The following is a 23,048-nucleotide window of genomic DNA, read 5'->3' on the forward strand; positions in this document are numbered from 1 at the left end:
ACATATGGTTAGTCGCAATTCATTACTTGCATTTAGCATTGTATATCCCTACTGTCATTTCTGACCCACTGCACAATACAGCCAAGCATGAATTATAGGGAAGCTTCACACACCCTTATACAGGCATTCACTTGCAGCATGACCATATGAAGACACACATCACCTGAGGTTAATTTAGAATATGAGAGATACTATATTTAGGGATAATGGCAAACACGTTTTAAAAATAAAATAAAACTATTAGTGTTTTTAGGCAATATATTACGGACAAAGTGCATGCTGTTAAAGGGGTCATATAATGCCATTTTTGTACAAGCTAATATGATTCTTTAGGGTCTAAATTAAAAGTTTGTAATATACTTTAATTAAAAATTCTCATTAGTATTGTAAGAAAACACTAATTTTACCTGGTCAAAAACAGCTCTGTTTTCAGCACGCCGTTTCAGTGCATGTGTCTTTAAATGATAATGAGCTTTGCTGACCCCGCCCCTCTGTTCTGTGGGTACACCGTATTAGACATTCTCTGACCGTATCTAACACAATAACCACGTGTTATTCGTTATAAACGTGGGATTATGAATTATATTGAGAACGTCGTACATAGAAAACATGCCGTAATGTACCCTGAGTGTAAACCTTAGACGCATTCATCGTGAAGCCTGCAGCAAGGTTTGCAAATTTCGCAAAGATTAATATAAATACTAATATAAAGGTTAATAAAACATTACACTCACATCTTCTGGAGGTTCAGCAGGAACACGTTGGTACCGATCCGTTTTTTCTCGTTTGTAAAGCTGTCTGGTGTGAAATGATTCGCTCAAACATGAAAGCACAGACGATCGTGGGGAATCCCCGTGAGGGAATCCCCATGTCAATCCTTTGGGCATATATGCTTCAAAAACAAAACTCAGCCACTGCTTCTTCAACGGCTCGGATTTAGGAACATCCAAATGACTGCTGTGTTCCTTATAGGGATGCTCATATTGACCGTTTAACCGTTAACCGAAAGTAAAAAATTTGACCGATTAATACTATCAGTTAAACGGTTTAAAACGTTTTTTTTTTTTTTTTTTTTGCATGGTTTAAAAATAAAATACTATATAGCTTATATTTATTAACTCACGGAGCGCGTAGACACGCGCAACCACACACGTCTCTAGCGAGACGTTACCTGTGTATTCCCGGGACATCGATCCGTCCCATAGGAGAGGGTGTTTTCTGCCGCGGGTCTAATGGCGTGTTCACACCAAACGCAAATTTAATTATTTGCGCGAGTAGATTACATACAAAGTCAATGCAAAGACGCAAAGACGCGAATTGGGCGACGCGTTTGTCACGAAAGCTCGATAATCGCCTCAATCGCGTCTTCCGCGCAAGACAAGTTGACAAATTTCAACTCGAGCAGAAAATTCGCATGAAGAGGTGAAATTCACCGAGTTGAGTGCGCCTCTGGATGGTGATGTGAAGACACGTCGGCGTTTGGCTTTCCTCCATATTTGGGACTTCCACAACAAGTACAGAGCAGCAATATCATTTATTTCAGACATGACGGAAAAATTATGGCAGAAAGAAATTGTGTTGTTGTTGATGATGATGACACACTCCTTTTCGCGGTATAGGCTATTTTTATTTGCGAGTGACGCGAAAAACAAGAAAAACATCCCGCGAGTAATCTAGAGCGAGTTAATAACGCGATGCGAATATAGCCTACACTTCGCGTTTGACTGTCAACAGGCTGCGCTCCAGACTGACCCCACATCACGTTGATATGTTGCTTTTTTAAAATAAAAATTAGACAAGGTGTTGAGGTAGGGCTGCTATTTTTATTTAACTAAAAATCTTAGTCTAAAGGAAAAAATATTCCGGTTTTTGAAAGCTTTGTTCAAACGGATTCAGTGTTTTCTTTTTGTCATCTTAATTTGTTAATTATTTAAGTTTAAAAAATATATTTAGTGTAGGCCTATTTTGTTTTTTATTTGTATTATTTTATTCTGTTTTTCTCTCACTGTCAGAAATGCTGCAGGTGCGTGAAATTTAAACTGAATCCAGGTTCTGTTGTTGATCTGTTCTGTATGCTGCTGTTTGCACTTTGCACGTTAAAATAAACCCTTTGAAAAAAAAAAAAAAAAAAAAAAAGATTTTTTTTAAAGGGTCACAGATATGCGTCAATTATTTGTAATCTTATCAGTTAACGGTTAATAATCGATTAACGAGTGCCGGTTGTCGGTCGGGAAAATTAATCGAAATGAGCATCCCTAGTTCCTTATTACATCTAAGAACAGAACACCACAATCGCTTAGACGCCATTCTACTCCAGCATATCAACAATGGCGGACTACTATGACGACGGCTGTCACAGCTTGCTCAGGGCGGGTCTTGTGTTGAAACACGGCTGTCAATCACAATAGCGGGAGGGGCGTACGATCTTATGACGTCACAATATCGAACGGCTTGATTTCAGAGATGGTCAAACATATAAGGAGATTAAAACAAAACCACTGGATGGATTTTAATCATGATAGGATGGTTGTGTACAGGCACTGCCAACAGACATTTCAGTGCAATCAACTTGTAAAAGTGCATGTACCATTATATGACCCCTTTAAAGACTTAGGGCGCTTTCACACTAGCACTTTTGGTGCGCACCCGGGTTCGAATGACGTCAGAGTTCGGTTCGTTTGGATGATGTGAACGCTGTCTTCCGAACTCGGGTGCGCACCCGCGAACCGTACTCGAGTCCGCTTAAAAAGGTGGTCTCGGGTACGGTTCATGTGAACTCGGGTACGGTTCGCTGCTGATATGAACGCAATCGAACCAAACCGCAGAAGTGAACCGCTATTGTTGACGTATAATGTGTCTTCGGCGGACAGCCCGCTGTCTTTGAAACGTTTTCTGAATTTTTGCGGCAGACAGATGCAAGTGTGTTTCTGTATGTCTATGTTGAAAACAAAACCAAAGGTTAAAAAAAAGAAGAAAAAATGTCAACCGAGCAAGTCTATCCATTTGGGCGCCTTTTCATTCGCGGTTACCAAGCAACACCATTATGCCAGCTGCAGCCTGATGACGCAAGTGTACCGCGGTTCGGATAGAAATAATATAATGTGAACACAGTCCATCGGGGGCAGGGGGAGGGGGGAGCAATCGAACTCGGGTTCGGAACAGGCAATCGAACCAAGTGTGAAAGCGCCCTTAAAGACACCTGTAAAGAAACACCTGTTTTTTTAAAAATGTATTATGTCGTTTTGCCCCGATTTTATTAAGACTGAGTATTTTAACTTTGCAGTGACAAGAACCTGTAGAATATGCATTGCTCTATATACTGTAGTGTGTGAGAAGCAACAATAAAATAATGCAAATATATAAAAAAAGTGAAACACATTTAGGTGACACAGTAAAGGTGAATGGTCTGATGATCAATACATTCTTGTTTTTATTGCATTTAAATTAATTTACTGATTAATTAAATTTATACTACAATTGTAAAGTATGGGAAAGATTTGGTTCAGGAATGTGCTACCAGGATTGTGTGTCCATTAAAACACAGTGGATCCAGTACTCCATACTCTTTAAAGGCACACTATGCAGTTTTCCGTTTTTGTCAAACAGCGACCCCTAGAGTCGCTGTGGAGTACTTGTATTTAACGTTACTGTTGTAAATACCACTCACGCAGAGCAGACTCTGCACTCACGACCTGATCTCCTCCCCCATGTATAGGGGAAAGTGGGGTGAGTTGTGCCAGTTTTTACTCAAAGTGACTTTAAAGTGAGGCCATGGCAGTAATGCCTTCAACTTATGGATGTACATATATTTCAGGATGTGGTGCATCCCTGAGAACAATAACTTTGGATCTGAAATAAATTGTTTCAGAAATATAGCTTTTGGGAAAAAAGTGGTCTCATGGCACCAGGGGCAAGTTGTGCCTTTGGGGGAATACATTGGGGTAAATTGTGCCAGTGATTTCTGAAGTAAAACAGAACATTTTAATGTTATGAACCGTAATGCTATATGAAAACAAGACAAATTCAATACAAAATTACTCATTTAAGGTTTATTTAGATATTGTCACCCTGGAATACCATAGCATGCGTTTTTCCTACTATGGTCAATTGCATAGGGATTTTGTATTGAACATAACTCTGGATCACAGTGTCATAGAGACAAGGGGGCGGGCTCATTTTACTCAGACGACCAATCAGTCTCTCAGGATCATTGTGAAGCTATCAAGCTACGCCCTAGCAACCATTTAGAGCACCATAGCAACACAATATATGATATTTGTGAATCATTTCAGGCAAAAAGGTTAGAAAAACTAGCATGATCCAGCAGTTAAGAGCTAACATCATGCTAACTGTATAGACTCACTGTGTAGCCTACTAAAGCACTAAAACATGTGTGAAATGTTTTCAAACTTGTCTATAATTGTTCAGACACTACAATCAAAAAACCTTAATCATAGAAATTTTACTTTGAAAGGGAAAAAACAGTTTTTTGCACTAAAATGTGCTTAACTCTCATGCCATGTGTCTCTCTTATTTGGAGGATGAGTAAAAGTGATTGCTTTTCAAAATTATGTGGTCACATGACCAATTTCTTCTATGGTTTTCCAGAAACAAGGGGTGGAACTACTTCCCCCCTGGCACAAATCACCCCACTCTCCCCTACCGGTACCTGTTCAGTAGGATGGAGGCATCGGACATCGAACAGGCACAGATAGCCTCCGAAGATGTCTACTAACGAGGTAATGTGTCATGATTTCATACAAATATGCCAGCTAAAGTTTGCATAAGCACAGTACACATGCCATACGAAACCTGAACCAGACAAAGGACTATGTGATAAATACACATCACTTCACCTGAGTTCAGCTGGTAAACTTGCTTGGAGGCAAGCTGTGCAATAAAACATAATGCAAAAACATGTAAGAGAAACGAGTGTTTGTTATCAAGTCTGCTAACAGCTCTACTAATCAATAGCTAGCTAGACATATTTGGAAATTAGTGGACTGGTCTTTTTATCAACAATGGATGAATGAACAACTTCGTAAAAAATGACATACAACAAGCAAGCGCAACAACATACAACATAGAACGCAAGCAAGTTTACAAATAAGAGATTTACTTGCTAGTCCATCAACAAGAACGCCTGGTCAACATTGCTGTTGCATCCTTTGCTGCTTTTTAGCTCTGGCCAACGAGTGAAAGCCTGACTGAGTGGGACTCTTGTGTCTGACTTTCTCGTTTTCTTTTCCTTGACTCTCCCAACCGCATTTTCTTCATCGTCTCTGCCATGATTCATGTCTGAAATGCGTGCTAGTGTCTTCCATAGAGGCTGCTTCATATGTTGTTCATGTATGTGACGTCGTGCCGTAAAGCAAATCGTGATTCTCGCGAGATATGTCGGGACGGCCACCTCTCAAACTTGCATTGCTGGTTTTGCCAGTGGCGTCCCCCGACTGCTTTGCTATCGGGATGATTCACCCTACTACGAGTTCGTTTACAATCGAAATGATTTCAAAGCTGTTATATTAAGGTACAAATCTTGCATAGTGTGCCTTTAATTTGTAAATAGCAGCATGGTAGAGATGCGCGGATGGGCTATTATTTCATCCGCAACCGCATCACAAAACTCATCATCTGTCCGCACCAACGTTTTTGACCAATTTTCAAAACCGCACCCGCCCGCCATCCGCTGATTGGTGTATACATATATTTTTCATTTGATTGGTTCAACCGCCCGCCACCCGCCCGAATTTAATTAAAATATTATTTTTCGTCACGTCATCCGCCCGATCCGCGGTTTATCCGCGGCTGTAACCGCCAACCGCGTATCTCTACAGCATGGGAATCAGGCCATAGTTGCATTAGCTGAAAGACTAGCTAAACAGTTTAGATAAGTATTACCTATCGTTAATAAAAATGGCTGGTGAAATGTATACCGATAAACTAAGTAGGTCACCAAAATCAGGCTGGTAGCGCCACACCAGTATTGCCAGACGTTCGCTAATTATCGTATTTGTACGATAATTTTGACCTCTGTACGATCAATAATAAAAATAAAAAAATCTCATAATGTACGATAATTTCAGAATTGCGTGACACTTCAAATGATGGTTGTTGTAATCATAGGGCTTCTATACTCATTGATCTAGCTGTAGATTCAATGTCTACCGTGAGAAGAACGTGAACATTACACATGTCTTCCATCTCATCTCACATTATGTCTTCTCGGCCAATCATCATGGAGAATGACTCTCTCTTGAGTACAAGTTAATGTTATTTTTGTATATTGTATACAAAGTTGTATATCATTAACATGTCATCTCTGTATGTTTTGGAAGAAGAAGAAAAAAGTTTTTTTTTTAAAGCATTACTTCGCGGCGCTTAGGTCAGTTTTTTTCAAGCTGAGGTCGATATTTTAGCAATAAAGTCAATAATTAGTAAATAAATTGCTGTATTCTGTACGGACTCATGTACGTCTCGGTTACTAATGTAACCCTCGTTCCCTGAAGGAGGGAACGGGAGATGTAACGTCGACGAGACAACGTAATTGAGATCACTTCAAGGAGCCCTATCATCTTCGAGTGTCTACAGAACGAGCCAATGAACGTTGGCGTGCGTGAATCGCATCACACGCCCCGCCCCACAGTGCGGGTATAAACAGGAGGCGGGCGCACGCGCACACTGTTTTTCGCTGAGTACAGCCGTACAGCGATGGTCAGCAACCGTGGCGATGGGACTTTACGTCTCCCGTTCCCTCCTTCAGGGAACGAGGGTTACATTAGTAACTGAGACGTTCCCTTTCAGTCACTCACGTTCGACGTAACATCGACGTGACGACGTAATTGGGATCCCATAGAAAACGCCACGGTTGCTGCCACATCCAGCGCCCTACGCAAGACTCTCAGACCCCCAAATGGCTGGGGCGGAAGGCCTGCGTAGAGGGAGTTCAACTGCTGTTTCATTATACCCCACACAGTGGAACTCTTTGGATAACACTGGGAAAGAGTGCCTATCCAGGGGAGAGGGACGCTGCGGAAGCCACATCCTGCCCGAAGGGAGGTACCATGTGGAGAATACACATATGGACTGGGCGGTTAGGGGCAGTGCAACATATGGAATGTCACTGGGGTGGCTCCAGCCTGAGAAGGGGGAGGCTACACCGGACAGTGACAGCAGAGCGGACTCTGCCAAGGGAAAGACACGGGCTCACCGCAGGGAGCTGATCGTGGAAGAATACGCATAAAGGATCGCCGCAGAGATCACTACATATGGAACCCAGCCTAGCACAAGTTACACAAGCATATGAGCACTAGGCCTGGCGTCGGAAGCTCCGCAGCGTCCGACTGCCGAAGGGGTGCGGAGGAACTCTACAGGATTCGCCTGGGTGGGGAACTCGACTGGAGCAAAAAAGCGCACGTATCCGTTCCAGTGGAAGGGAGTGGCGCAGCAAGCCGACACTAGAGCGGGAACTTCTATGTTACCAGCTGGTTGAAGCGAGCACACAGGAAGAAACCGACTCAACACGTAGGCTATAAAATCTAGCGAACGTGTTAGGTGTCGCCCAGCCCGCAGCTCTACAGATGTCTGTCAGCGAGGCGCCGTGTGCCAGTGCCCAAGAAGAAGCGACACCCCGAGTGGAGTGGGCTTTCAACCCGGGCGGGCAGGGCATGCCTTGGGCTTCGTAAGCCAAGGCGATGGCATCAACTATCCAGTGAGCCATCCTCTGCTTGGAGACAGCCTTTCCCTTCTGTCCCTCCATGGGAGCAATGGCCGCCTCCGCGACTTTCGTGAAGACACGGGGCGACAGGGCCAGTCCGAAGGTTAAGACTTTGTACTGATATGCCCGTTCCTCGAACGCAAAGCGAAGAAACGGTCTGTGTCGAGGGAAAATCGAGACATGAAAGTACGCGTCCTTCAGGTCGATCGCTGCAAACCAATTTTGGGGACGGATGCATTTGAAAATGCGTTTCTGCATAAGCATCTTGAACGGCAGCCTGTGAAGGGACCGGTTAAGGACACGTAGGTCTAAGATTGGTCGTAACCCACCGCCTTTCTTGGGTACAATGAGTACCCCGTCTCAGTTAGACAAAGGCAGCATCAGGGCGTGTGTCGACGCCGAGCTTCTCCGCGTCCTCACCCGGGCTGTCGAAGAGCTGGATCTTGACCGGTCTACACCGGAAGAGCCAGCTAAGAGCCAACTCGATGAATGGTTCCTGCCAGGGCGCCAACAGGCCAGCTCCCTTTTTTCCTGAGGTCCACGTGGAGCTCACAAAGTCGTGGCGCGTGCCCTACTCGGCCTGCCTGCATACTTCAATCTCAGTAACGCTCTCAACACTTGACGGCGCGGAGGAAAAGGGGTATGAGAAACAGCCCCCCCTAGAGGAAGCGGTGGCTGCGCATCTTTGCCCTCCCACCCCCGTTGGATGGAGGTCTAAGGCGGCACATTTTCTAAGCCGTGCAGGACAACTTCAGCTCTCGCCGGCCGAGCCTACGCTTCCGCTGGTCAAGCTGCATCAGCCCAGCACACTATGGCGGTTCTCCAAGTTTTCCAGGCTAAACTCCTCCGTTCCTTTGAGTCTGCACCGGAAAGCGAGAACTTCAAGGATCTGCGCATCGCCACCGACCTGGCACTACGTGCCACCAAGACCACCGCCTAGGCCATTGGGCGGAGTATGGTCAGCCCCGACATGTCAAAATGGGTATTGAGCACAATAAAACGAGGTTACTCGCTCCAGTTCGCTCGCAGACCTCCACGTTTCCAGGCTGTGGTCGAAACATAGGTAAGGAGCAACGTGTCTCACGTCCTCCGCACCGAGGTGTGTCAAATTTACTAGCGAAAGGGGCTATCGAGACAGTTCCCCGATCACTGAGCAAGTCGGGTATTTACAGCCATTACTTCCTCATTCCGAAAAAGGACGGCGGCCTCAGACCTATTTTAGATCTCAGACACCTGAACAAGGCCTTCATGGAACAGACGTTCAGGATACTGACGACCAAACAAATCCTTGCTTAAATTCGCCTGATGGATTGGTTTTTCTCGGTGGATCTGAAAGATGCTTACTTTTGCATCCAAATAGCCCCCCATCACAGGCCATTCTTGAGATTCGCTGTCGAGGGGCAGGCCTATCAATACACAGTCCTGCCATTCGGACTGTAACTGGCACCCCGTACTTTTACGAAATGCATGGATCTCTCTCCCCCTTGAGACAGCGGTGAAGGCGCATTCTGAACTACCTCGACGACTGGCTCGTTCTGGCCCAGTCAGAGTCTCAGACTCATAAAACCTGGCTCCTCGGCCATCTAAAACGCCTTGGGCTCAGGATAAACTTATCCAAGAGTGTACTGTCCCCCAGCCAGCTTATAACGTACCTGGGAACAGTTATCGACTCTGTTCAGATGAGAGCTTGGCTCACGCTAGACCGCGCTCTCTATATTCAACAGCTAGCTGCTTAGTTCAAAGCGGGCTCCCTCACGCCCATCAGAATGTTTGAAAGGGCACTGGGCCTTATGGCCTTTGACTCGTTAGTGCTCCAGTGCTGACTGAAACCCCGAGTCCCGGCTCATGCATGGCGGCTCGGCCGCTTACGTATCAGGGTAAACCACGGCTGTATCAAAGCCCTGGTCCCTTGGACAGACACCAGCTGGTACCAGTCAGGTGTAAGCATGGGTCTGGTTTCAAGGAGGAAGGTGATTTCAACAGACGCCTCCAACTTAGGTTGGGGGGCTCTGTACGAGGACAGGCCTGTCTCCGGCCTCTGGTCGAGCTCGGAGAAGCACCTACATATCAACTGCCTCGAAATGAGAGCGGTCTTTCTAGGCCTAAAAACCTTCCTCCCACACCTGGCAGGACACCATGTCTTGGTCCGAACAGACAACATGGCACTGGTGTCATATATAAATCACCAGGGCGGTCTCAGGTCATACAACTTGTACTCCATGGCCAAACAGCTCCTCTTATGGGCTCATGCCAACCTGCGCTCGCTCAGAGCGGCGCATGTACCGGGCATACTGAACCAGGGTGCAGATATGCAATCTCGAGACAACGTTCCCCCCGAGAAATGGTCTCTCCACCCTCAAACGGTTCTTTTGATCTGGAGTGTCTTTGGGAGGGCAGAGGTCGACCTCTTCGCTTCAGAAGACAACTCTCACTGCCCAATATTCTTTTCAAAGAGCAGGGACGCGCTGGCCCACGAATGGCCCAGCCGCCCTCTTTACGCATTCCCTCCGGTCTCGATGCTCCCTCAGGTCATCGAACGGATCAGGGAGAACAAGTGTGCAGTCCTCCTAATAGCCCCTCTCTGGCGGACCCAGACATGGTTCCCCAAGTTGATGCAGCTGCTACAGACAGCTCCCTGGCCTATTCCGCTGAGGAAAGACCTCCTCAAGCTGGCGAACAGGACAATCTGGCACCCCCGTCCCGACTTGTGGGCCCTTCATGTATGGCCCCTCAACGGGTATCCAGGGACCTCCCGGAGAGAGTCCTAAACACCATTGCTGAGGCTAGAGCTCTGTCCACAATACGTCTCTACGCCCTTAAGTGGTCAGTGTTCACCGGCTGGTGCTCAGCTCGGAACCTAGACCCTTGTTCGTGTGAAGTACCACTGGTACTTTCCTTTCTCCAAGGGCTGCTGGATGCGGGCCGGACCCCCTCCACGCTCAGTGTATATGGCGGCCATAGCAGCCTTCCATGCTCCTGTGGTAGGCCAATCTTTAGGGAAAAGTGACCTGATTGTACGCGTCCTCAAAGGGGCCAGGAGGCTTAACCCGCCTCAACCTCGCTCTATCCCTGCTTGGGATCCATCTACGGTCCTCAGGGCTCTTAACCCCTTGGGGTCGGCAGTATCGCCGGCGATACCAGCTAATTTTTTTTCTTATCAGTACAAAAGAGACTCTAAATAGTCTGTTGATTTTGATTTTACATGTAAGTGTTATACATCAATCAAAACGCTTAAATGTCTTCTTTTATTTGTGTACACTCATAATAAAAACAAAATGTTGTGTTTTTCGTAAAATAAAGAAAATAAACATGATGCGCGTTCTGCAGTCTCTCTCAATGTGAAACTCATTCTGAAACGCAACAGAAAATGACCTGTAACTCAGCGAATGTTTGTCACACAGACTTGAAATGCATGTCTATACAACGCTTGGAGTCTCTATTTTTAAAGTATGTAAATTATATAAAAACCAAATATTCTCTGTTTAAGTAATCTGTATGAAAGCAGCGGCATGTACAGTTTCTCAAACGCTTCCTCATTAACTCTAATGTGACCACCCCCACGCGCGCACGAGCGATTGACATATAAATGATCCACGCAGAGAAATGCAGACCTGTAAACGCCCTCATCACCTCAAAACAAAGAATTAGAGACTTCGGTAACTTACTCCTCTGCTTTTCATTGAGTTTGGAAGACTGTGTTTGTGCTGTGCTGTGCTGTGCTGTTTCACTTGGATTTACCTCAGAAGAATTAGAAGAACGCGATTTGAAGATGAGAAGATTTTTAAGGTAAGACATGTTAAACTGGTGGTGCCAGATTAAAATGTATGTTATGAAATGAGGTTTGAAGTAAAAACATGAACTAAGCCTAATATCGTACATGTATATGTATCTATAAATAGACAACATGTTGAAATGTGAACTAGACTGGTAGGCATGTCCGACACAAGGATGTTTTTATATTCTATAATAAAACACAGCATGATAAAAGTAGGCTAGTATGAGTGTATACTATGGTGAATATTATGATGTTTAGAACCGTGTTTACTGTTAAATACTGTGTTTATGGATATCTGTTGAAACATAGATGTATAACAATAATTAGTTTAATAGTTTTGAGCGGCTTGATCGCTTCAGTAAATGTTATCTGCACGCGTTTGGAAAGCAAAATGCGCCAAACATTCGGCATAATTTTTTTTTACTCCAAATGTTTATTTTCGTTATGACATTATGAAATGAGATTGAACATATGATTATCAATATATGTTTCTCTAATGCAGTGAAGTGTTGAAGTGTTCCTTTTTAACAATTTATAGGCTATTGTTATTATTATTTTATGCAGCACAGTACATAGCTTATGCCTACAAGGCTCAACAAACCTGGTGTTCATTTTATATATATACAGTGCTATGCATAAGTGAATACACCCATGCTAAAGTTGACTAAAAAGAGGAATAAAAAATCATATTTTGGAAATTGAACTTAATGCCTTAATTTAAAAAATTAGGAAAAATCCAACCTTTAAGGCCACCAATTTTCTTTGTGAATGAATAATGTATCGTAAATAAATAAATGTTCTTCCTTAAAATACATGGTGCATAAGTGTGTACACCCCTATGTTAAATTCCCATAGAGGCAGGCAGATTTGTATTTTTAAGTATTTAAAAAAAAATTTTTTTAGGATACTATGCATCCTGATAAAGTTCCCTTGGCCTTTGGAATTAAAATAGCCCCACATCATCACATAGCCTTCACCATACCTAGAGATTGGCATGGGGTACTTTCCATAAGATCATCTCTCAATGCAAATCAAACTAGCTATTAGGCTAACTGAAATAAAACCATGCCAATCTCTAGGTATGGTGAATGCTATGTGATGATGTGGGGCTATTTTAATTCCAAAGGCCAAGGGAACTTTATCAGGATGCATAGTATCCTAAGAATTTTTTTTTTTAAATACTTAAAAATAAAAATCTGCCTGCCTCTATGGGAATTTAACATAGGGGTGTACACACTTATGCACCATGTATTTTAAGGAAGAACATTTATTTATTTACGATACATTATTCATTCACAAAGAAAATTGGTGTCCTAAAAGGTTGGATTTTTCCTAATTTTTTAAATTAAGGCATTAAGTTCAATTTCCAAAATATGATTTTTTATTCCTCTTTTTAGTCAACTTTAGCATGGGTGTATTCACTTATGCATAGCACTGTATATATATATATATATGTGTGTGTGTGTGTGTGTGTGTGTGTGTGTGTGTTCTGTACATTTTAAAAAGCAATTTTAACCTGAAAAATCTAAAATGTATTCCCCAAATTGTGCAGCCCTAGTTTCTCTTGATATCAGTATGTTCACAGCGTTTGTTTTGTTTTGTTTTCAGGGATCAGATGCTCCACTGAGGAGTCCTGCTGACTTCAACATTCACATAAGTCTCTGTACATGAACATGGTAAAGTGAAAAATCAAACACCTTGGAAATGAAAGGTATGTACTATGTTTCAGGAATGGCACAAAGGTGTATGACTGGTTAAGTCTCTGTCTTTAGTTCAGTGTGTTAAATAATGTGCTTTTTTGTCATTTGTTGTGTATATTTGGATTATGTTGTGTTCAAATCAAAAAGCCATTCTTTTTTAAATCTCCTCATTCTTTGTGCAAGGTTGCTCAGAATGATAGGGCCTGATAGCTCATGATAGGGCCATTAGGGAGTGTCTTTGTCTTTCTCAGGTGTGAAAGAAATTAAATATTCATGATGTTCACGCCTCTTCGCATAAAGCTTTCTCACACAAAACATGTCTTGCAAATTTTAAATCAATATATTGTCTTATCTGAATGAGCAGTCAGGATGATTTTCACATAGTTTTGGAGCAAATATTCTAGGCTACGTGATACAATTTTCAAAAGTCTTGTGAAGAAATAATCAATATGGGTTTTATGACCTTATTTCAGTGAGAATTTTTTTGTGTGCTTTCACAAACCACGCATAAATGTCATTATCTCAAAACTACAAACTTTTACATACATGATGCTGACATATTGTTGTAGCAGAGTTTGTGCTGAATACAGTGTAATCAGACTTTAGCCATGAAAATGTCACAAGTACCCAGAAAACAGCTCAGACCCCAGAGGGTTAAGGGACCCCCTCTCGAGCCGCTTCAGTCGGCTGACTTAAAGCCACTTTCACTCAAGACCACACTCCTGCTAGCCCTAGCATTGGTCAAGCGAGTAGGCGATTTACAAGCGCTCTCAATGAACACTTCCTGCCTTGAGTTTGGACCTAACGACTTCAGAGTCGTCCTCAAACCGAGACATGGTTATGTACCCAAGGTGCTATCGACTCCGTTCAGAGCACAGGTTATTTCACTATCGGCTCTTCCCCCCTCGGAAGACGATAGAGACTTGAACCTACTCTGTCCTGTCAGGGCTTTCAGGGTCTATTTAGAATGTTCTGCCTCGTTCAGACAGCCAGAACAGCTCTTTGTGTGCTTCGGCGGCCGCACCAAAGGGTCCCCGGTCACGAAGCAGAGATTATCACAATGGATAGTAGATGCTATCTCTTTAGCCTACGACTCTATGGGCCTTCAATGCCCCATAGGCGTCAGGCCTCATCCCACAAGGGGCATGGCCTCTTCTTGGGCATGGTCCAGTGGTGTACCAATTGCTGACATTTGTGCGGCGGCCTGCTGGTCTTTGCCGTCCACATTTGTAAGGTTTTACAACTTGGAAGTGCTGGCCCTGCAGGCACAAGTCCTTTCTGTATAGGAGGCCTTGGCCCCTATTGGGCCCAAGCCTCTACATATTCCTTCGAGGGCCCCGACTCATCCGGTCCCCGTTGGATTCTGACTTTAGTTATACTATACTGCCGTGCAAAGGCAAAAGACTGTAACTTCGATTCTGGTCGAAAATGAGTTATTGATTTTTTTGGCACATTCAAGACCTCTTTTATCATGTGGATAAGTATTTTGAGTCAATTTCGTTGTTTTTTCGAGAAAATAATGGGTTGTCTAAACAGTAACTTCCAAAAGCCCATGAGAAACCAAGGCAGAACACCGTAACACCAGTTACCGCTCTTTGGCTTTGTTTTGGAACGCTCAAATTGAGTTACGGTACTCTGCCTTTGTTTAACCGCGCGTCAATATGAAGTTAATGTGCCGGTGTTCTATCAAATAATGCTACTATCAGATTATACGGTGTTCTGCCTTTGTTTTACTGTCCATTAAAATTTAAATCACGGTGTAGCCTGTGTACTTTGTACAGCTGCCATCAGTCCCTGTAACTTCTGATGTCCTCAGAGCTTTGTCATGCACAAACGCGGTCAGAACATTTAGTATGGTCTGAACCCGCTCCATCGCCAAACATGGGTGATATCGATCGCGATGGATATGCAGAGTTGACAAAAATTTTTTTATTACACATGCTGTAGCAGGTGAATAGCCTACAACAAAGAACTAAAGCTTCGCCTCACCCAGTTCGGGTATCGGACCTGGTTGAAACACTCATGCATCTATCGGGCAGAGTGCCAAAATTGCGCCGGCGCCTTTAGCACCACCCTGAACTCGGTCAAGCCAACGCTGGACTAATAGCCTATGTCACAGGGAGTGATAATATAATGAACCAACAAGGGTATATTGGTGCATAAAACATAACAAAGCAAGTGCTGGTGCATACAACATCAGACCAGTTAAGCAGGTTATACCTAATCACAGCGTCCGGAATATATCCATGCGACGAGCGACGTGCACAAGCACAATAATAGGGCAGACAGCTGAAACCACAGCATACTGAAAAGATGCAGAACACAGAAGGTTGTGCTATAAATGCATTAGTCTAGGTACTCCAGAACGCGCTCCCCACTGAGTCCCAAAGGGGAAGTGGAGTTTGTACTTTTCGTGAACGTACAAGGAGCGCGACACCTTTGAACACGAATTTCAGGAAGCGCCTATGATGAGGGGCTATGTGAAAGTGTATGCGTCTTTCAGATCCACTGCTATAAACCAGTCCCTGGGTCGAATGTGCATGAGGATCTGTTTTATTGTGATCATTTTGAATGCGCGCTTAGCAAGTCTTATGCCGGTACCAATTTTCAATTACTAAAACATCTAATTGCCAGATTTCCAGTGTCCTACCTATAATTAATTTGGCGGGACAACAACAAATTTTAAAGTCATTTTTCTCAGTTCCACACTCTAGCAAGTTAAGGTCTTTTGCCTTTGTAGGGCAGTATAAGTCTCTGGCTTTTCAGCTCCAGGCGATAGTCAGAGCAAAGTTGTAAGGGTGGATTTCCTGCAGCGGTTCAGTCTGCAAGACTGCCAAATGACTAAAGAAAAGTTGTCAGCAAGATGGTAGAAAACTGTACATTTCTTGTCTATTCCACCCACTGCCACTTATACCAACAACGGAAATGACAAACAACGGAAATGTCATTAAACGACGGTTTAATGACAAAATATGATTATGGTTACACTTAAAATAGTTACAAAATAGATGTATGAGATGATGATAACTTATACCAATAATCTTACCCAGCATATATGTAAAATGTTACCTGAGAGAGAGAGAGAGAGAGAGAGAGAGAGAGATAGAGAGAATAAGAGGAAAGAGGAGGTAAAGAGAGAGAGCCCCAAGAAAGGGACCCAGAGAATCAGAGAGCCAGAGCATAAAGAGACAGAGCAAGAGTTACAATCTTCTTTTATCCTTTCCTGACCATGTGACTTTAACCCAACTGTGAGACGTTTAAACTGACCAATCAGATTATTCGAACTTCCCCCACCGTACTAAAGGTGTGACAATTCATTGACCCCCAAAATACAAACATATTGGCCTACAGGCCTAGATCACTATCAGCCCATCTGTGCCTTTAGGAACTCCAAATGGTCCTTGTGGTAGGAAAAGGGGGTGGAAAACTGTAAAGCAAATGTCTTGGTTCATTTCAAATATCTTGGATTATTTTCAATCCTACAATGTCATCAGCTAATAACACGGCATTTTAAAATGGGTTCCCATAGCGTATAGCTACGTAATACGAGAGAACCGTTCTCGAAAGGGAACGTACTCGGTTACTAACGTAACCTCGGTTCCCTGAGAGATAAGGGAACGAGTATTGTTTTCCACCCCCTTTTTCTACCACAAGGACCATTTGGAGTTCCTAAAGGCACAGATGGGCTGATAGTGATCTTCCCCTGCCTCCTGCCAAATAATTTAGCCAGGTATGATTGTACATTTATATTTTTTATAAGTGTACATACACCGATGAGCCACATACATACATACCCGCCTTGCCATAACAACTTTGCCCTTGTCAAAGTCGCTCAGATCTTATTCCTGCCCATTACTCCTGCATCCAACACATTGATCACGACAACTGATTGTTTGCTTACTATCTAATCTACCCAGTACTTAATATGTGGCCTTGTTATGAGACGATGAATGATATTCGCTTCACCTATGACTGTTTTGGCTCAGCAGTGTAAGCACATAAAGATAGCACAGGGTTAGTTGTAAATAGTAGATACATATAGTTGAGTGTATGATTATTCTGTATATGTTTACAACTGGCTAAGCACTTTTGCTTCTATGCTTGATGCAACAAAACATCTGATCTATACCTAATTAATAATCAACATGGATGCATAATAACCTAAAAATTTCCATGCACTTTTTTTTTGCTGAACAATAAAAACATGTCAAGAGACCAATGAGACACGAATTTGCCTGACAAAAATGCAGAATACATACGTCAACGAAAGGAGCTTTCTCTTCAAGCTTTGGCTGACAAGGGCTTTTATCTCATGATGTAGTTATTATCTCATCTACCCCACTACCACATAGTCCTATACACAGCGACTACCGTATAAACTAATATTTTTAGGAAAAGGCTGCTAATGGACTTACACTTCATTTTGAATTGACTATACAGCCACTGTTTAAAACATGAAACATCATATAGACATTAAGATGTTTTTTTATCCTTTGAAATCAACGTTTTTTGAGTGACGTGATAATGTCAGTTTGTATCATTTTAACTTTTAAGTAATAATCAAGACATATTGTCCATGCATTCAGACAGAGATAATTTTTTATCTTTGCCTTTAATTTTGTTCTGTATGTACCTGTCCTCTCCCATTCACAAATACTTTCTAAGTATGGAGCTGAACAACAGTATGTGACAAAAGTACACTGCTCAAAAAAATTAAAGGAACACTTTGAAAACACATCAGATCTCAATGGGGAAAAATATCATGCTGGATATCTATACTAATATGGACTGGGTAATGTGTTATGAACGAAAGGATGCCACATCGTTTGATGGAAATGAAAATGATCAACCTACAGAGGATTGAATTCAAAGACACCCCGGAAATCTAAGTGAAAAAATGATGCAGCAGGCTTGTCAATTTTGCTGAAATTTCATTGCAGCAACTCAAAATGGTACTCAGTAGTTTGTATGGCCCCCACGTGCTTGTATGCATGCCTGACAACGTCGGGGCATGCTCCTAATGAGACGACGGATGGTGTCCTGGGGTATTTCCTCCCAGATCTGGACCAGCGCATCACTGAGCTCCTGGACAGTCTGAGGTGCAACCAGGTGATGTCAGATGGACCGAAACACAATGTCCCAGAGGTGTTCTATTGGATGTAGGTCAGGTGAGCGTGGTGGCCCTTCAATGGTATCATTCCTTCATCCTCCAGGAACTGCCTGCATGCTCTCGCCACATGAGGCCGGGCATTGTTGTGCACCAGGAGGAACCCAGGACCCACTGCACCAGCATAGGGTCTGACAATGGATCCAAGGATTTCATCCCGATACCTAATGGCAGTCAGGGTGCCATTGTCTAGCCTGCAGAGGTCTGTGCGTCCCTCCATGATTATGCCTCCCCAGACCATCACTGACCCACCACCAAACCGGTCATGCTGAACGATGTTACAGGCAGCATAACATTCTCCACGGCTTCTCCAGACCCTTTCCTGTCTGTCACGTGCTCAGGGTGAACCTGCTCTCATTTGTGAAAACCACAGGGCACCAGTGGCGGACCTGCCAATTCTGGTGTTCAATGGGAAATGCCAATCGAGCTCCCTGGTGCTGGGCAGTGAGCACAGGGCCCACTCGAGGACGTCGGGCCCTCAGACCACCCTCATGAAGTCTGTTTCTGATTGTTTGGTCAGAGACATTCACACCAGTGGCCTGCTGGAGGTCATTTTGTAGGGCTCTGGCAGTGCTCATCATGTTCCTCCTCGCACAAAGGAGCAGATACCGGTCCTGCTGATGGGTTAAGGACCTTCTACGGCCCTGTCCAGCTCTCCTAGAGTAGCTGTCTGTCTTCCTAGAATCTCCTCCATGCTCTTGAGACTGTGCTGGGAGACACAGCAAACCTTCTGGCAATGGCACGTATTGATGAGCCATCCTGAAGGAGCTGGACTGCCTGCGCAACCTCTGTAGGGTCCAGGTATCACCTCATGCTACCAGTAGTGACACTGACCCTAGCCAAATGCAAAACTAGTGAAAAACAGTCCGAAAAGATGAGTAGGGAAAAAATGTCAGTGGCCTCCACCTGTAAAACCATTCCTATTTGGGGGGTTGTCTCACTGTTGCCCATCTAGTGCACCTGCTGTTAATGTCATTAACACTAAAGCAGCTGAAACTGATTACCAACCCCCTCTGTTACTTAACTGACCAGATCAATATCCCAGGAGTTTAACTGACTTGATGCTATTCTCTGATTAAAAAGTGTTCCCTTTATTTTTTTGAGCAGTGTATATCCGAATTCAGAGTACTCATAAGAGAGTATAGGCAAAAAGTACCAGGACGACCTTCTGCATCCAGCGAGATTTTTATGTGTGCATACGATATTCAAAATAAGCACATACATGCCTATGAATTCGGACATACTTCGGTCACATACCGTTTTGATAGTAGGGAAGTATGCTCTCGGATGTAGTCCTCATGTTTTTGCCGGATTAGCTGATTGACGTCAACTTTCATATTATCAAATGACTTCATTTCCTCTTTCCATTATCATTATCTGCCATTCAACAACATGATTATGTCATTTATAAAAGGAACACACATTGTGGGTTGTGAGAATGTAATAAAGAAAGAGAAAGACGTTGTGAAACCTGGCTGATGGTCTTTTTTTTTTTTTGCATTTCTCTGAGATGGACATCTTACTAATATGCTTCACTGACAAACACTTTTACTGCAGAACAAATCATCAGAATAATAATAATAATAAAAAATAAAAAAAAACTTGTGAAACCTTTTAATTGTGATAACGTTGCAAAATAAATATACATATGAACAGTGTAAAGGAAAAGGAGAAAGACCACAATCAAAGCAATAAATCAAAATGAGAACATTCTATTAGTCAAACATTTGGGGAAAAAACATCAACTGAAAAGCTCTGCATTTAACTTTTTAGATAGACTGGGCACCATTATGTATACCATTTTTGCTGCTGACTTCCAAAGGGCTGTAGGTCAATTGGTTCCGTGACGTCTAACTCCTATCTGCTGATTATTCTGCTGCTGTCCTAACAGTGATACTAAGTTTAGAATTCCACGCATGTTGGACAACAGAAATGGCTGTTGTTGTGGGTGTGCTAGAAAGGGCAGCACACATATTGATTTGATGATAATCATTGTATAAAGTGATGTAATTTGCACACAGAGTATGTAAGAATGTGGTACAACCTCTCTGTCATTTTATAAAAGACATGCACATCTATCTATAGTGGTGGTCAGCATTTATGTCACAAAAAAAGATTTTTACACATCTCCAGGGCCACAGTAAAAAGATGAAAACTCAATAAAAAAAATGTAAAAAAAATGTTGTGCGTGTACAAAAAAGGTTAGCACTTGCTTCAGCATTACTTACAATTGGAACTCTCTTCTTAGGTTTCTTTAGATGATTATACCTGTAACATGGCCAAGTCTCAGAACTAATATGTGGTTTGGTGGATCTAGATCAAACCTAGACCATTGCATTGCATTGCAGTAAGTGAGTATGAAAGCTTGGGCCTCATTGCTCCTTCTCTGCGACTTTAGTGTTGGTAAAGCTAGCCAGATCTTCCAGTGTTTCCTGGGCTGTTTGTTTGAGAGCGGGGTGGCGACTTGAAGCTAGATGGTGGATACGATTGAGTGGGAAAGAGCTGAGAAAATCAGTGGTCATGTGTGACATGACATCTCTCTCTAGCAGTAAAGACTGAAGGAGCCTCAATGACTGCAGACACACTTCTGGGTCAGGGTCTGTGAGAGAGGGAGAGAGTGTGTTTCTTTGTTTGTCAAGGGGGTTAGAGAGACGTCTGTAATCCACTACACCAGGGGTTCCCAAACTTTTTTGTCAGCTTGAACCCCTTAGACGCAAAATACACTATATGGACAAAAGTATTGGGACACCTCACCTTTAGACCAACAGGGATTAAGGACATTGCATTCTAATCACATAGACATGAATATGTGTTTTGCAGCTATAACAGCTTCTTTCACTCTTCTGGAAAGGCTTTCCACAAGATTTTGAAGTGTTTCTGTAGGAATTTTGACCCATTCATTTGTGAGGTCAGGGATTGATGTTGGACGAGAAGGCCTGGCTCACAATCTCCGTTCTAGTTCATCCCAAAGATGGGGTTGAGGTCAGGGCTCTGTGCTTCTGTTTCTTCCACACCAAACTCATCCAACCATGTCTTTATGGACCTTGCTTTGTGCACTGGGTCACAGTCAGTTTGTATTCATGCTGGAATACAAAAGGACCTCCCCAATTTGTTCCCACAAAGTTGGAAGCATAGCATTGTCCAAAATGTCTTGGTATGCTGAAGCATAACATTTTCCCTTTACTGGAAGTAAGGGGCCAAGCCCAACCCCTTGAAAACCAGCCACATTCCATTATCCCTCCTCCATCAAACTTTTTTATTTTTTGGCACAGTGCAGTCAGGCAGGTAAGGTTCTCCTGTTATCCGCAAAACCCAGACTCATCCATCAGACAGAAATAGAGAAGTGTGATTCATCACTTCACAGAACACATTTCCACTGCTCCAGAGTCCAGTAGCTACTTCTTGCTTTACACCACTCCATCCGACACTTGGCATTGTACTTGGTACTTGGCATGCATCAGTCAAGTGAGGTTGCCCAGCCATGGAAATCCATTCCATAAAGCTCCCGCCGCACAGTTTTTGTGCTGATATTAATCCTAGTGGAAGTTTGGAACTCTTCAGCTTTGGATTCGGCAGAGTGTTGGAGACTTTTACACACCATGCGCCTTAGCACTCTGTGACCCTACTTTGTGACTTTATGACTTTATGTGGTCTTCTGCTTCATTGAGTTAATGCGGTTCCTAAATGCTTCCACAAACTGACTTATCACCTATCACAGTACCACGCTTGAATTCACTGAGTTCTTCAGAGTGACCAATTTTTTTCAAAAGTTTACAAATGTTTGTAAATGGAGACTGCATGGCAAGGTGCTTAATTTTATACACCTGTGGCAGCAATAGATCTGATTGAAACACCTGAATTCAAGAATTAATACTTTTGTCCATATAAGGGCTTTTCACACTTGAAATAGATAACCCTGGGTCATTCTAAACCCTGGGTAAACAGAATCCTGGGTTATCTTTATTCATGCTCACTGCAGGCATGTGATTGGTTGTTGGTTGCTAAGCATCTAGTTGTAACATTCTAACACCGCATCGTTTCACACTGTACAAGTTTGGCACCGCAATGCAGAGTTAACACCAAAAAAGCGGTGCAGGGTTTTATAACCCCGGGTGAAAAGCGGTATTAACCCCGCATCTAAATTACAAGTGTGAAACGCTCCTTTACCCGGGGTTAAAATCTGTGTTTAGAATGACGATAACCGATAACCGGTTTAAGCGCAATGTGAAAAGCCCAGCAGTGTATTTACTTGAAGTAGCCACTGAGATTTTAAGTTACTATTTCAATAATTGAACATCACATTTGCATGTTCATGGTTCTCTGATGTTGGTTAAAGGTCACATGACATGCAAGTTTTTTTTAGTAAGTGTTTTAATTATATTTCATTGTTTATATATAAGGCGGTACATATATAAGGCTTACTATTATTACTATTTTAATGATAACAATGAAGATATACAGTTTATTACTGTTGTGAATTACAATTGTCCTGTAAAATAAAATACACAATTATAGGACTAATGATTATTTTATTTTATACTGCAAGTTACAATAATAACATACAAGTATTTATGTCTTAAATTCTTCACTTTTAAAAGTTCAAATCCGCAAGATTTTATTTTGGCGGAATACTGGTGAAATGTTGTAAAGTTCTATCCCCAAAAAATTGTGGAGATGTGTTAATAAAGT

The 23,048-nt window shown here is 42.9% G+C and overlaps 2 protein-coding genes across 3 annotated transcripts in view; one reads left to right on the top strand and one right to left on the bottom strand.

Annotated features, from left to right (window-relative positions):
* Window positions 1-23,048, top strand: part of cbsa (cystathionine beta-synthase a) — a gene marked incomplete at its 3' end in the record, with an annotated part of 356,940 nt that overhangs the window by 75,358 nt on the left and 258,534 nt on the right. The window lies entirely within an intron of this gene.
* Window positions 19,957-23,048, bottom strand: part of hsf2bp (heat shock transcription factor 2 binding protein) — a 37,989-nt gene continuing 34,897 nt past the window's right edge. For both annotated transcript variants that reach the window (XM_084401859.1, XM_084401860.1), the window contains one exon: window positions 19,957-20,958. In XM_084401859.1, coding sequence (XP_084257985.1) covers window positions 20,732-20,958 — 227 coding nt within the window. In that variant the 3' untranslated portion in view covers window positions 19,957-20,731. The remainder of the gene's footprint in view (window positions 20,959-23,048) is intronic.

This window comes from Rutilus rutilus (genome assembly GCF_951802725.1).
Source record: "Rutilus rutilus genome assembly, chromosome: 2".
Lineage (NCBI taxonomy): Eukaryota > Metazoa > Chordata > Actinopteri > Cypriniformes > Leuciscidae > Rutilus > Rutilus rutilus.